General features: G+C 37.9%; 4 protein-coding genes and 1 pseudogene across 4 annotated transcripts; 3 read left to right on the top strand and 2 right to left on the bottom strand.

Annotated features, from left to right (window-relative positions):
- Positions 1 to 257: 257 nt before the first annotated feature.
- Positions 258 to 1,517, top strand: LOC139422529 (hemoglobin embryonic subunit alpha-like; annotated as a pseudogene).
- A 2,373-nt stretch (positions 1,518 to 3,890) lies between these two features.
- LOC139421262 (hemoglobin subunit beta-like) lies at positions 3,891 to 4,680 on the bottom strand. The gene is made up of 3 exons (XM_071171963.1): positions 4,589 to 4,680; positions 4,131 to 4,353; positions 3,891 to 4,019 (listed from the first exon to the last, which is right to left on the bottom strand). The coding sequence occupies exons 1-3, from the start codon at positions 4,678 to 4,680 to the stop codon at positions 3,891 to 3,893; spliced, it is 444 nt and encodes a 147-aa protein (XP_071028064.1).
- Positions 4,681 to 5,831: 1,151 nt separating this feature from the next.
- On the top strand, positions 5,832 to 6,561 carry LOC139422226 (hemoglobin subunit alpha-2-like). Its single transcript, XM_071173395.1, has 3 exons — positions 5,832 to 5,926; positions 6,038 to 6,245; positions 6,433 to 6,561. The coding sequence occupies exons 1-3, from the start codon at positions 5,832 to 5,834 to the stop codon at positions 6,559 to 6,561; spliced, it is 432 nt and encodes a 143-aa protein (XP_071029496.1).
- Positions 6,562 to 9,687: 3,126 nt separating this feature from the next.
- LOC139421261 (hemoglobin subunit beta-like) lies at positions 9,688 to 10,477 on the bottom strand. The gene is made up of 3 exons (XM_071171962.1): positions 10,386 to 10,477; positions 9,928 to 10,150; positions 9,688 to 9,816 (listed from the first exon to the last, which is right to left on the bottom strand). Exons 1-3 carry the CDS (start codon positions 10,475 to 10,477, stop codon positions 9,688 to 9,690), a joined length of 444 nt encoding a protein of 147 aa, XP_071028063.1.
- Positions 10,478 to 11,751: 1,274 nt separating this feature from the next.
- On the top strand, positions 11,752 to 12,479 carry LOC139422225 (hemoglobin embryonic subunit alpha-like). Its single transcript, XM_071173393.1, has 3 exons — positions 11,752 to 11,846; positions 11,957 to 12,164; positions 12,351 to 12,479. Exons 1-3 carry the CDS (start codon positions 11,752 to 11,754, stop codon positions 12,477 to 12,479), a joined length of 432 nt encoding a protein of 143 aa, XP_071029494.1.
- Positions 12,480 to 14,034: the final 1,555 nt, after the last annotated feature.

Below are 14,034 nucleotides of genomic sequence, written 5' to 3'. Positions count from 1 at the left end.
TGTCTGACTGTGATTGCCGATAACCTCAGAACGAAGTCGACAAAAAATAAAAAGTTGCCAAAGTATTTGCAATTGTTACAAACAAGTGAAGGATACAACTGAGATGACTGCATTGAAAGATACATATGCTACATGGGCCTATGTAGGCTATTTAAATCATATTGAAATCAATTTCATGTTCAGTTAATTGAGTTATATTTTGCAACTAGGTCCTTTTTGTCTCAATGTGTTTCATGATGTGTGAAAATATGTGAGCAATGGGGATCCAATATGTAATTTAGTGCATTATTATTGGGAAAGCATAGGCTAATAATCTGCCCCAATAGCCTACTTGCAGCCATAGGTCGCAATTTCTCTCTAGGTGCTGATCCGTCGTCAGTATTCTTGTGGAATAATTCTTATGTTAAGGTGAGCGAAAGCTGATCTGAGAGCAGCACTGCTTTTCTTTGGATTATATCAGTATCGACGCACTTAGCGAACATTCTCTTTATGTGCTTGTTTGGGAAACAACAAACTCTTATAAAGTTGGCTTGTAAATAAGGGTGTATCTGGTAGGACCATCGTAATGCTTAAATAACATCGCACCTGGGAAACGAGGCCCATCCCCGTACATCTCAATGTGTAAGTGTCTTGAACATGTTAAATCTTACGTTTAAAAACGAGTCATCTGTGTTTCAACTTCTTATCTATGAAAATTGGCAATACTCCAATTTCAACAAAAAATGGAATACGTTCAAGTTGGCACGTATCTTGGAGGTGGGTCTGGGGTCTGCCATGTAGCTTGTTTAATATAAAAACGTTCGTTTGTAACAGCTCATCGCTGAACTTTTACTTCAGTAAAAGAACAAGGCCGTGGTCAGGGCCTTCTGGGCTAAGGTGTCCGGCAAGGCTGAGGACGTCGGATGCGATGCTCTTTCTAGGTAATGGAATTATCCAAATGCTATATTGTTGTTTTAGAATATACAATTTGGTGTCAGCTAGCCTTAAATCTCGACATGTATTTTTCCACCCGTGCAGAATGCTGGTGATGTACCCCCAGACCAAGACATACTTCTCCCACTGGCCGGACCTGAGCCCCGGTTCTGCCCCGGTCAGGAAGCATGGCAAGACTATCAAGATCGACGACCTCACGGCAGGTCTCCTCACCCTCAGCGAGCTGCACGCCTTCCAGCTGTGTATAGATCCAGCCAATTTCAAGGTGAGTACAGTATAATATTTATTTACATTTCAGTAGGCTACGTTTTACAGTAGAATATACAACGTATGCTAAAATACCCTACATTAAAGATGCATACGAACTTATTTCCATTTATTTCCTCTTGTAGATCCTGTCCCACAACATATTGGTGGTGCTGGCCATTTTGTTCCCCGCTGACTTCACCCCAGAGGTTCGTGTGTCCGTGGACAAGTTCCTGGCCGCACTGGCCCTGGCTCTGGCCGAAAAGTACAGATTAATTGTGGGGCATCATCAGACCAGACATATGGCAGCATGTGCTCAATGCTCTGTCTTGTTCTAAATTATGAATAAATGTTCAAACGCACATAACCATGTTATCTGGACTTTACTTTGCTTTTTAATGAGTCGTGTTGTAGACTTGAAATGATGAAATACGTCTAGACTTGATATGATGAAATACGTTGCTATTTGAAATACGTTGCTGAAATAACTATTTCTCAAAATCTTGACGAAATGCAAAAACGTATTCATATAGAAAACTGAGACAATGCAAAACATTGCCGCATGTCCATGAGCAGTCCTCTAAGAAGTTTGCAGTAAAGGTTTCGTATGTAGCCTAAAAATATTAAAGGGGTAACGAGGAACTCTAAGTACAAATACCGGCAGTAGCCCATAGATGAATCAAATAGCCCTCCTCGACCTTGCTATTGAAAATCAAGATTGGAACAAACAATTTGACATACAAACAAATCAAATCAAATGTTATTTGTCACATAAACATGTTTAGCAGATGTTATTTCGGGTGTAGCGAAATGCTTGTAAACAACATCGGGAAAGGATTTGATCGACTACCAACATATTATTTGTAAACATTATGGATAGATTATAATCTGAGATTATCTATAAAACTAAAACGTAAAACATAACCTAATGATTTTGATTGGCTGATCATGCTATATTTGTAACATATTATTCATTTATTTGTATTACACAATGTGGTTCAGTCTCCATAAAATGTCAACAGTTCAATGTCAAATTTTACACTATTTAAAATGAAATACACAGTATATCTTGTTAAATTTCTTAGAAATATTGGTTGATTAATTAATTGATTCATCAGTCTACTATTAATGAGAAGTTAGCAGTACAAGTTTAAAAAGTACAATTTAAAAAATCGAGAAGGGGAACAAAGTTGTAATAGTAGTTAATAGATTAATCTAATGGCTCGCTTAGAACTTGCTACTGATCGACAATATTGAACAAACTATTTGACATAGGAACACATAAACAAAAACAATTTGACATACAAAAATAACATATGTTAGATAATTAGGCTAATTAAGGACTCATATAAATATATATATATATATATATATATATATATATATATATATATCATGAATTGATTAATATTATTTATTAATTACATTTCCTAAACACATAAAAACGTATATAACGTGTAAAACATAACCTAGTGGTTTTGCTGATCATGCTATAATTGTAACATATTGTTAATGCATTTTTATAAACCAATGGGGTTTAGTTGTCATAAAATGTGAAAAGTTACAAGTTGCATTTATACATGATGTAAAATGAAATACACAGACAGTATAGCTTGTTGAATTTCTTAAGAATATTGGTTGATTAATTCATTGATTTAATAATCTTGTCACGTTCTGACCTTTATTTCCTTTGTTTTGTCTTTATTTAGTATAGTCAGGGCGTGAGTTGGGGTGGTCAGTCTATGTTTTGTGTTTCTATGTTTAGGTTTCTGTTTCAGCCTAGTATGGTTCGCAATCAGAGGCAGGTGTCGTTAGTTGTCTCTGATTGAGAATCATACTTAGGTAGCCTGGGTTTCACTGTTGGTTTGTGGGTGTTTGTTTCCTGTGTCAGTGTTTGGGACTGTTTCGGTTTGCTTATTTCACGTATTAGTTTATTGTTTTTGGATTTCATAGTGTTCAGTGCTTTTCTTAATAAAATCGTCATGAACACTTACCACGCCGCATCTTGGTCCGATCCTTAGGAGGAAATCTGCCGTTACACATCTGTAATCTAATGACTTTAATAGAGTCCTATCTGAACACTTTAGGAGGTACCTCTGATAAATGTTTTTATAGGGTTCTATTGACCAACTGACGTATTATTTATTATTCATTTAAAAAAAAATCATTTTGATCTGGTTAAACTCTCGAACATTCAACAATTCCTTGCCACGCTAATACATCAACCAAGATCTGTTCTGAAAAGTTCTGTTGAACCTTTATGAATGACGATTGTGTGTAATTAAACAGGAATTTATCATTGCAGCACTGCTCTTATTTGACTCAATGTATCAATGCTGCATCTCTGGACACACGTTTGTCTTCATTATATGGGTCGCTCATGCACAGCTAATGTAACATGTCATTGTTGTTAATTGCAAAAAAAAGATGTGTTATTTGCTAAATATTTCTATATATTGCACATTATCCATATCTGGTTAACAAGGTTATTGCGATATTCACACCCACAGCCAATCATATTACCATATAAGGCCTATTAACCTGCAATATGTGCCACCATATTGATGTTCATGCAAGAAAAAAAAGGCACAGATGAAAATATTATTTTGCTGATTTTATTTGCTTTAGTAGAAGGAACAACATGTGCCTCTAAACAAATGATCAGCGCTTGTTGGTACTCTGGTGGTCGTCGGTCTCTGAGTGGAGGGGCTCTAGTGGTACTGTCTGCCCAGGGAGCTCACCACGACGGCCAGGAACTTCTGGAAAGCGCCCTGGACATCAGCGGTGAAGTCAGCACCCATTCTCGCAGCAACGACAATAGTAAGGCAGTCAGCCAGCAGCTACAAAAGAAAGGAGCAAATGGACAAGTAAGAAAACGCATTCTGCCACACCATCTATGCCACCCCATAGATAGGCAAGTAACTTGTGTGAAGTAGAACATTTCAATTTACCCGGAAGTTGTCTGGATCCACGCGCAGTTTCTCGGAGTGCAGCACGCTCAGCTCTGCGTAGGTGGCCTTGATGTCATCCATGTTCTTGACAGCCCGGTCCAGTCCGCGCAGGACGGTCTTTCCGTGAGCGGCGACCATTGGGTTTCCCTGGATGGCAGCGGCGTTGTACAGGTTTCCAAAGTTACCGAAATACCTCTGGGTCCAGGGGTACACAACCAGACACCTGTAGAAATAATAAACAGTTAAGAATTACACAAAGGTGATATCTGCATACCCACATATCTTACGGAAATCAATTAATGTGTCATTTGGAGATGTCAATTACGCGTTAATTACACGCTTGTCTCAAATACGACTTCGTCTTGAAAATCATAATAACAAGCGCATAATAATATAATAACAGTATAATAACATGACTAATTCCAATAATTTGTAGACCACAGTTTTAAACGCACTACCTGGAAAGAGCCGCGGGCCCAACGTCATCGTAGTCCATCTTCTCGAAGACGCTCTGAATGGTGGCGCGCTCAAAGTCTGTCCACTGAACCATGTTGCTAGCTGTTGAAGTTTCTTTCACAGAGGCTAACGAATCATTTACACTTTGTCTTCGTTTGAGCAGCGTTTTTAAAAGGATCGGGACGCTCCTCCCTAAAGACAGCGATGGGTGGGGTCATGATGAAATCATTCATTTAAGTATTAGGTTACATACCAATTATTACATTATTAGAAATATTAACAAAAATAAGCCCCAAATAGTGGGGAAATATACCATTCTCAACACACATCTATATCTGAAGATATATACCTATTGCACATTAATTACACTTGTTGGGGATTCAATTACTTTGAGAAACATTTTTCCACTATCTCTGTGTATGCCTATAGTCAGATATTAGTACGATATAACTACGATATTAATATATTACTAAGATATATGAAATAGCCTACTAAGATAGAACATCATTTTTATCCTTGTAATACATTTCTAAACAAATTAATTGATATTTCACCTCTATGTTCTTGCTGTGCTAGTAAGGTCGACCCCATTTAATATTTATTTTTAAAGTTGCACTATTCCAGTCTATTTGGGGGTAATGCATCTCTACTGTCAACTTTTCCATATTTATGAATAAAGGCTTCTATTTCTTACTTATGATACAGGCAATTTACCTATTGAAAATACAAGTAGACTTCTCTTTATTGGTTAAATACCATAAAGCCAGAGTGATAACTAAATAAATAAACGAATATTGAATTATTTTGTACTGAAATAAAATATGGATATTACCGACTCCCTTGTGAAAACTACCAGCATTAAAAAACCTCTTAACACATCTCTAATACTAAAAACTTCGTAGACTTCAATGACTGTCATAATAATGTATATATATGTTTTTATCCATCTCTACCCTGTGTGTTTTATGTTTGATATTGTGTGCTGCTCAGAAAGTGCTAACAATGTCTTTGTACGTCTTGTATGGAGGATTGTACCAACTTGTGTTTTTGTCCAGTAAAATAAGCAGTGAAATGTAATAACGTGTGAGGGATTGTGCCTATTGAACATTAACAAAATGGATGTTGTATCTTGTTTATCTTGGAGGTGGGTCTGCATTGGGTGGGGCTCGCGGCTAATATAAAAAGTCTTCGTTTGTAAGAGCTCATCACTGAACTTCTACTCCAGCATCGTCTTTAACTACAACCATGAGTCTCACCGCTAAGGACAAGAAAATGGTCAAGGCCTTCTGGGCTAAGGTGGCCGGTAAGGCTGAGGACATCGGCTGCGATGCTCTGTCTAGGTAATGGCTGTCGTGCTGCTAATCTTATAGCTGTTTTTGAAGTAAAAATGTAGACTGTTTGGTGTTAGTGTTCCATCTTTCTTGACCTGTTTTTTTTTTCTTCCGGTGCAGGACGCTGGTTGTGTACCCCCAGACCAAGACCTACTTCTCCCACTGGAAGGAACTGAGCCCCGGCTCTGCCCCAGTCAGGAAGCACGGTGGGACCATCATGGGAGGCATCAGTTTAGCCGTGGCCAGCATCGACGACATCAGCGCAGGTCTCCTCGCCCTCAGCGAGCTGCATGCCTTCAAGCTGCGTGTCGATCCCGCCAACTTCAAGGTCAGGACAGTCACAGCATTATTTATAATAATTTGTTTACCGTTGACACCAAATGAAAATGCATAGTTAAAATGCATTTAAATATATATCGGGTACTCTTTACAGTAAAATGGACAACGTAGATTATTAAATAAAATATCATATTAAAACATGTAGTGTACTAATGTTCATTCCTTTCGTCCTGTAGATCCTGTCCCACAACATCTTGGTGGTGCTGGCTATCTTGTTCCCCAATGATTTCAACCCCGAAGCTCATGTGGCCATGGACAAGTTCCTGGCAGCGGTGGGCCGGGCTTTGTCTGAGAAGTACCGATAACATGTGGACAGAAGGCATCAGACCAGACGGATTGCAGCATTGATCAGCACTGTGCTCAGCTCTGTATTGTTCTAAAATACAATTAAATGTCAAAACGCACATAATTACGTTTTTTGGTCTTTACTTTGGTTTTTAATTCGTTGTTTTGTAGAGCACAGGACCTGATATGATTAAATAAGTTGCTGTTTGCAAGTCTGAAAGACATCGAAAGTCAAAAAGGTATTAATAAAGAAAATGGAAACTATATGCAAAACATTTCCACACAAAGCGGTCCTTAGAGAACTTAGCAGTAAAAGTTTAGAAGTAAATAAATGAAATCGAGAGAAGGGGAACAAAGTTGAAATAGTAGCCTATAGATCAATCAAATGGCTCGCTTAGAACTTGCTATTGATAAACAAGATTGAACAAACTATTTGACATAGGAACACATCAACAAAATGTAAAAAACGATTTGATATAACAAAGTAATATATATTATATAATTAGGCTAATTAAGGACTATGTTTATATTATGAATGGATTGATAGTATTTATAAAATACAATTTCCTAAACTCAAAGTTGTCAAGGACAGGAGGTGCCTCTGATAAATGTATTTTGTATTTTATAGGGTTCTTTTGACTAACTGATTTATTGTTATTAATAAACAAAAATGTATCTCATGTTGATCTGGATAAAGCTAGAATCCTTAGTTGAAACAATGACAAAGTAGTCATGGTCTGTTTCGGTAAAAAGCTGAGGGATGGGCATAGAGAGATGTGACCACTCTCAAAATCCTAGACAGAGCTATGGATGCAAGGACTGACTATCCATGATATCAGAATTATAGTTTTAACCATGTTTTGAGGCTATGCAGTGTCTGTTTACATTTAATTTGTTTGCAATCAGAGTAAAAGAGTAAAACAAGCTTATATATTGGGTTCTGATGGGGTACGACAGTTGAACTGAGCTCATGAGGCATTTATAAGTTATATTCTTTAAGAATCAATGGGTATATATTATTAATTTCCAAAACCGATGTACAGTTTTTCACAATTCCTGACATTTAATCCAAGTTAAAATTCCCTGTCTTTTTTAATGTCAGACTAATGGTAGAGAGAATTATTTATTTCAGCTTTTATTTATTTCATCACATTCCCTGTGGGTCAGAAGTTTACATACTGTACATTCAATTAGCATTTGGTAGCATTGCCTTTAAATTGTTTAACTTGGGTCAAACGTTTTGGGTAGCTTCCCACAATAAGTTGGGTGAATTTTGGCCCATTCCTCCTGACAGAGCTAGTTTAAATGAGTCAGGTTCGTAGGCTTCCTTTCTCGCACACACTTTTTCAGTTCTACCCACAAATTTTCTATAAGATTGAGGTCAGGGCTTTGTAATGGCCACTCCAATACCTTGACTTTGTTGTCCTTAAGCCATTTTGCCACAACTTTGGAAGTATGTTTGGGGTCATTGTCCATTTGGAAGACCCATTTGCAACCAAGCTTTAACTTCCTGCCTGACCTATGTCTTGAGATGTTTCTTCAATATATCCACACAATTTTCCTCCCTCATAATGCCATCTATTTTATGAAGTGCACCAGTCCCTCCTGCAGCAAAGCACCCCCACAACATGATGCTGCCACCCCCGTGCTTCACAGTTGGGGTGGTGCTCTTTGACTTGCAAGCCTCCCCCTTTTTCCTCCAAACATAACGATGGTCATTATGTCCAAACAGTTCTATTTTTGTTACATCAGACCAGAGGACATTTCTCCAAAAAGTACGATCTTTGTCCCCATGTGCAGTTGCAAACTGTAGTCTTGGCTTTTTTTATGGCGGTTTTGGAGCAGTGGCTTCTTCCTTCCTGAGCAGCCTTTCAGGTTATGTCGATATAGGACTCGTTTTACTGTGGATATAGATACTTTTGCACCTATTTCCTGCAGCATCTTCACAAGGTCCTCAATGTCCACAAGGTGCTTTTGTTCAGTGATTGATTTGCACTTTTCGCAGCAATGTTCGTTCATCTCCACGCAGCCGTCATATCCTGAGCGGTATGACGGCTGCGTGGTACCATGGGGTTTATACTTGCGTACTCTTGTTTGTACAGATGAACGTGGTACATGCAGGCATTTGGAAATTGCTCCCAAGAATGAACCAGACTTGTAGAGGTCTACATTTTTGTTTCTGAGGTCTTGGCTGATTTCTTTTGAATGTCCTATGATGTGAAGCAAAGAGGCTCTGAGTTTGAAGATAGGCCTTGAAATCCATACACAGGTACACATCCAATTGACTCAAATTATGTCAATTAGCCTATCAGAAGCTTCTAAAGCCATGACATAATTTTCTGGAATTTTCCAAGCTTTTTAAAGGCACAGTCAACTTAGTGTATGTAAACTTCTGACCCACTGGGATTGTGATACAGTGAATTATAAGTGAACTAATCTGTCTGTAAACAATTGTTGGAAAAATTACTTGTGTCATGCACAAAAGTAGATGTCCAACCGACTTGCCAAAACTATAGTTTGTTAACAAGATATTTGTGGAGTGGTTGAAAAACGAGTTTTAATGACTCCAACATAAGTGTATGTAATCTTCCGACTTCAACTGCAGCAACTTGGGAGTCTAGGTTTAAACTCTCGATCACTCAACAATTTCTTGCCACACAAATACATGAACCTAACATTGAATACCAGAACTGTTATGAGAAGTTTACTTGAACTTTTGAGTTAGATGATTGTGTGTTGAATCAGGAATTAATCATTGCAGTCCTGATATCATTTAAACGCATAGTATTAATTCAAGCACCATTAAACACAAGGTTGTATTTATTAGTTGCATTGGTTAGTTCATGCACAGCTAATGTAACATGTCAGTGTGGTTAATTGGCAAATATTTTAGTTATTTGCTAAATATTTGTATATCGCACATTATCAATATCTGATTAACAAGGTTGAAATATTTACACACTTAGTTCATAATGCATATGTGCCACCATATTGATGTTCATGCAAGAAAATAAGGCACAGATTAAAAAAATATTAATTTGTGGAAGATTTTATTTCTCTTAGTAGAAGGAACAACATGTGCCTCTAAACAAATGATCAGCGCTTGTTGGTACTCTGGTGGTCGTCGGTCTCTGAGTGGAGGGGCTCTAGTGGTACTGTCTGCCCAGGGAGCTCACCACGACGGCCAGGAACTTCTGGAAAGCGCCCTGGACATCAGCGGTGAAGTCAGCACCCATTCTCGCAGCAACGACAATAGTAAGGCAGTCAGCCAGCAGCTACAAAAGAAAGGAGCAAATGGACAAGTAAGAAAACGCATTCTGCCACACCATCTATGCCACCCCATAGATAGGCAAGTAACTTGTGCGAAGTAGAACATTTCAATTTACCCGGAAGTTGTCTGGATCCACGCGCAGTTTCTCGGAGTGCAGCACGCTCAGCTCTGCGTAGGTGGCCTTGATGTCATCCATGTTCTTGACAGCCCGGTCCAGTCCGCGCAGGACGGTCTTTCCGTGAGCGGCGACCATTGGGTTTCCCTGGATGGCAGCGGCGTTGTACAGGTTTCCAAAGTTACCGAAATACCTCTGGGTCCAGGGGTACACAACCAGACACCTGTAGAAATAATAAACAGTTAAGAATTACACAAAGGTGATATCTGCATACACACATATCTTACGGAAATCAATTAATGTGTCATTTGGAGATGTCAATTACGCGTTAATTACACGCTTGTCTCAAATACGACTTCGTCTTGAAAATCATAATAACAAGCGCATAATAATATAATAACAGTATAATAACATGACTAATTCCAATAATTTGTAGACCACAGTTTTAAACGCACTACCTGGAAAGAGCCGCGGGCCCAACGTCATCGTAGTCCATCTTCTCGAAGACGCTCTGAATGGTGGCGCGCTCAAAGTCTGTCCACTGAACCATGTTGCTAGCTGTTGAAGTTTCTTTCACAGAGGCTAACGAATCATTTACACTTTGTCTTCGTTTGAGCAGCGTTTTTAAAAGGATCGGGACGCTCCTCCCTAAAGACAGCGATGGGTGGGGTCATGGTAAGGGGATGTATGTATAAGCCAAAAGTCACAGATTTTACTGAGATAATAATGTGAAGTTTTACTGTTTACCATATATGTTTAAAAGCAATTTGACAATAATACATTGTCCTAAAATCCATGATGAAATCATTAATTTAAGTATTAGGTTACATACCAATTATTACATTATTAGAAATATTAACAAAAATAAGCCCCAAATAGTGGGGAAATATACCATTCTCAACACACATCTATATCTGAAGATATATACCTATTGCACATTAATTACACTTGTTGGGGATTCAATTACTTTGAGAAACATTTCTCAACTATCTCTGTGTATGCCTATAGTCAGATATTAGTACGATATAACTACGATATTAATATATTACTAAGATATATGAAATAGCCTACTAAGATAGAACATCATTTGTATCCTTGTAATACATTTCTAAACAAATGAATTGATATTTCACCTCTATGTTCTTGCTGTGCTAGTAAGGTCGACCCCATTTAATATTAATTTTTATAGTTGCAATATTCCAGTCTATTTGGGGGTAATGCATCTCTACTGTCAACTTCTCCATATTTCTGAATACAGGCTTCTATTTCTTACTTATGATACAAGCAATTTACCTATTGAAAATACAAGTAGACTTCTCTTTATTGGTTAAATACCATAAAGCCAGAGTGATAAATAAATAAATAAACGAATATTGAATTATTTTGTACTGAAATAAAATATGGATATTACCGACTCCCTTGTGAAAACTACCAGCATTAAAAAACCTCTTAACACATCTCTAATACTAAAAACTTCGTAGACTTCAATGACTGTCATAATCATGTATATATATGTTTTTATCCATCTCTACCCTGTGTGTTTTATGTTTGATATTGTGTGCTGCTCAGAAAGTGCTAACAATGTCTTTGTACGTCTTGTATGGAGGATTGTACCAACTTGTGTTTTTGTCCAGTAAAATAAGCAGTGAAATGTAATAACGTGTGAGGGATTGTGCCTATTGAACATTAACAAAATGGATGTTGTATCTTGTTTATCTTGGAGGTGGGTCTGCATTGGGTGGGGCTCGCGGCTAATATAAAAAGTCTTCGTTTGTAAGAGCTCATCACTGAACTTCTACTCCAGCATCGTCTTTAACTACAACCATGAGTCTCACCGCTAAGGACAAGAAAATGGTCAAGGCCTTCTGGGCTAAGGTGGCCGGTAAGGCTGAGGACATCGGCTGCGATGCTCTGTCTAGGTAATGGCTGTCGTGCTGCTAATCTTATAGCTGTTTTTGAAGTAAAAATGTAGACTGTTTGGTGTTAGTGTTCCATCTTTCTTGACCTGTTTTTTTTTCTTCCGGTGCAGGACGCTGGTTGTGTACCCCCAGACCAAGACCTACTTCTCCCACTGGAAGGACCTGAGCCCCGGCTCTGCCCCAGTCAGGAAGCACGGTGGGACCATCATGGGAGGCATCAGTTTAGCCGTGGCCAGCATCGACGACATCAGCGCAGGTCTCCTCGCCCTCAGCGAGCTGCATGCCTTCAAGCTGCGTGTCGATCCCGCCAACTTCAAGGTCAGGACAGTCACAGCATTATTTATAATAATTTGTTTACCGTTGACACCAAATGAAAATGTATCGTTAAAATGCATTTAAAATATATCGGGTACTCTTTACAGTAAAATGGACAACGTAGATTATTAAATAAAATATCCTATTAAAACATGTAGCGTACTAATGTTCATTCCTTTCGTCCTGTAGATCCTGTCCCACAACATCTTGGTGGTGCTGGCTATCTTGTTCCCCAATGATTTCAACCCCGAAGCTCATGTGGCCATGGACAAGTTCCTGGCAGCGGTGGGCCGGGCTCTGTCTGAGAAGTACCGATAAGATGTGGACAGAAGGCATCAGACCAGACGGATTGCAGCATTGATCAGCACTGTGCTCAGCTCTGTATTGTTCTAAAATATAATTAAATGTCAAAACGCACATAATTACGTTTTTTGGTCTTTACTTTGGTTTTTAATTAGTTGTTTTGTAGAGAACAGGACCTGATATGATTAAATAAGTTGCTGTTTGCAAGTCTGAAAGACATCGAAAGTCAAAAAGGTATTCATAAAGAAAATGGAAACTATATGCAAAACATTTCCACACAAAGCGGTCCTTAGAGAACTTAGCAGTAAAAGTTTAGAAGTAAATAAATGAAATCAGAGAAGGGAAACAAAGTTGAAATAGTAGCCTATAGATCAATCAAATGGCTCGCTTAGAACTTGCTATTGATTAACAAGATTGAACAAACTATTTGACATAGGAACACATAAACAAATTGGAAAAAACGATTTGATATAACAAAGTAATATATATTATATAATTAGACTAATTAAGGAATATGTTTATATTATGAATGGATTGATAGTATTTATAAAATACAATTTCCTAAACTCAAAGTTGTCAAGGACAGGAGGTGCCTCTGATAAATGTATTTTGTATTTTATAGGGTTCTTTTGACTAACTGATTTATTGTTATTAATAAACAAAAATGTATCTCATGTTGATCTGGATAAAGCTAGAATCCTTAGTTGAAACAATGACAAAGTAGTCATGGTCTGTTTTGGTAAAAAGCTGAGGGATGGGCATAGAGAGATGTGACCACTCTCAAAATCCTAGACAGAGCTATGGATGCAAGGACTGACTATCCATGATATCAGCATTATAGTTTTAACCATGTTTTGAGGCTATGCAGTGTCTGTTTACATTTAATTTGTTTGCAATCAGAGTAAAAGAGTAAAACAAGCTTATATATTGGGTTCTGATGGGGTACGACAGTTGAACTGAGCTCATGAGGCATTTATAAGTTATATTCTTTAAGAATCAATGGGTATATATTATTAATTTCCAAAATCGATGTACAGTTGAAGTCGGAAGTTTACATACACCTTAGCCAAATACATTTAAACTCCATTTTTCACAATTCCTGACATTTAATCAAAGTTAAAATTCCCTGTCTTTTTTAATGTCAGACTAATAGTAGAGATAATTATTTATTTCAGCTTTATTTATTTCATCACATTCCCAGTGGGTCAGAAGTTTACATACTGTACATTCAATTAGTATTTGGTAGCATTGCCTTTAAATTGTTTAACTTGGGTCAAACGTTTTGGGTAGCTTCCCACAATAAGTTGGGTGAATTTTGGCCCATTCCTCCTGACAGAGCTAGTTTAAATGAGTCAGGTTCGTAGGCCTCCTTTCTCGCACACACTTTTTCAGTTCTACCCACAAATTTTCTATAAGATTGAGGTCAGGGCTTTGTAATGGCCACTCCAATACCTTGACTTTGTTGTCCTTAAGCCATTTTTCCACAACTTTGGAAGTATGCTTGGGGTCATTGTCCATTTGGAAGAACCATTTGCAACCAAGCTATAACTTCCTGCCTGACCTATGTCTT

The sequence above is a fragment of the Oncorhynchus clarkii genome, chromosome 12 (assembly GCF_045791955.1).
Source record: "Oncorhynchus clarkii lewisi isolate Uvic-CL-2024 chromosome 12, UVic_Ocla_1.0, whole genome shotgun sequence".
Taxonomy (NCBI): domain Eukaryota; kingdom Metazoa; phylum Chordata; class Actinopteri; order Salmoniformes; family Salmonidae; genus Oncorhynchus; species Oncorhynchus clarkii.
This window is presented reverse-complemented; position numbering and strand designations above follow the sequence as displayed.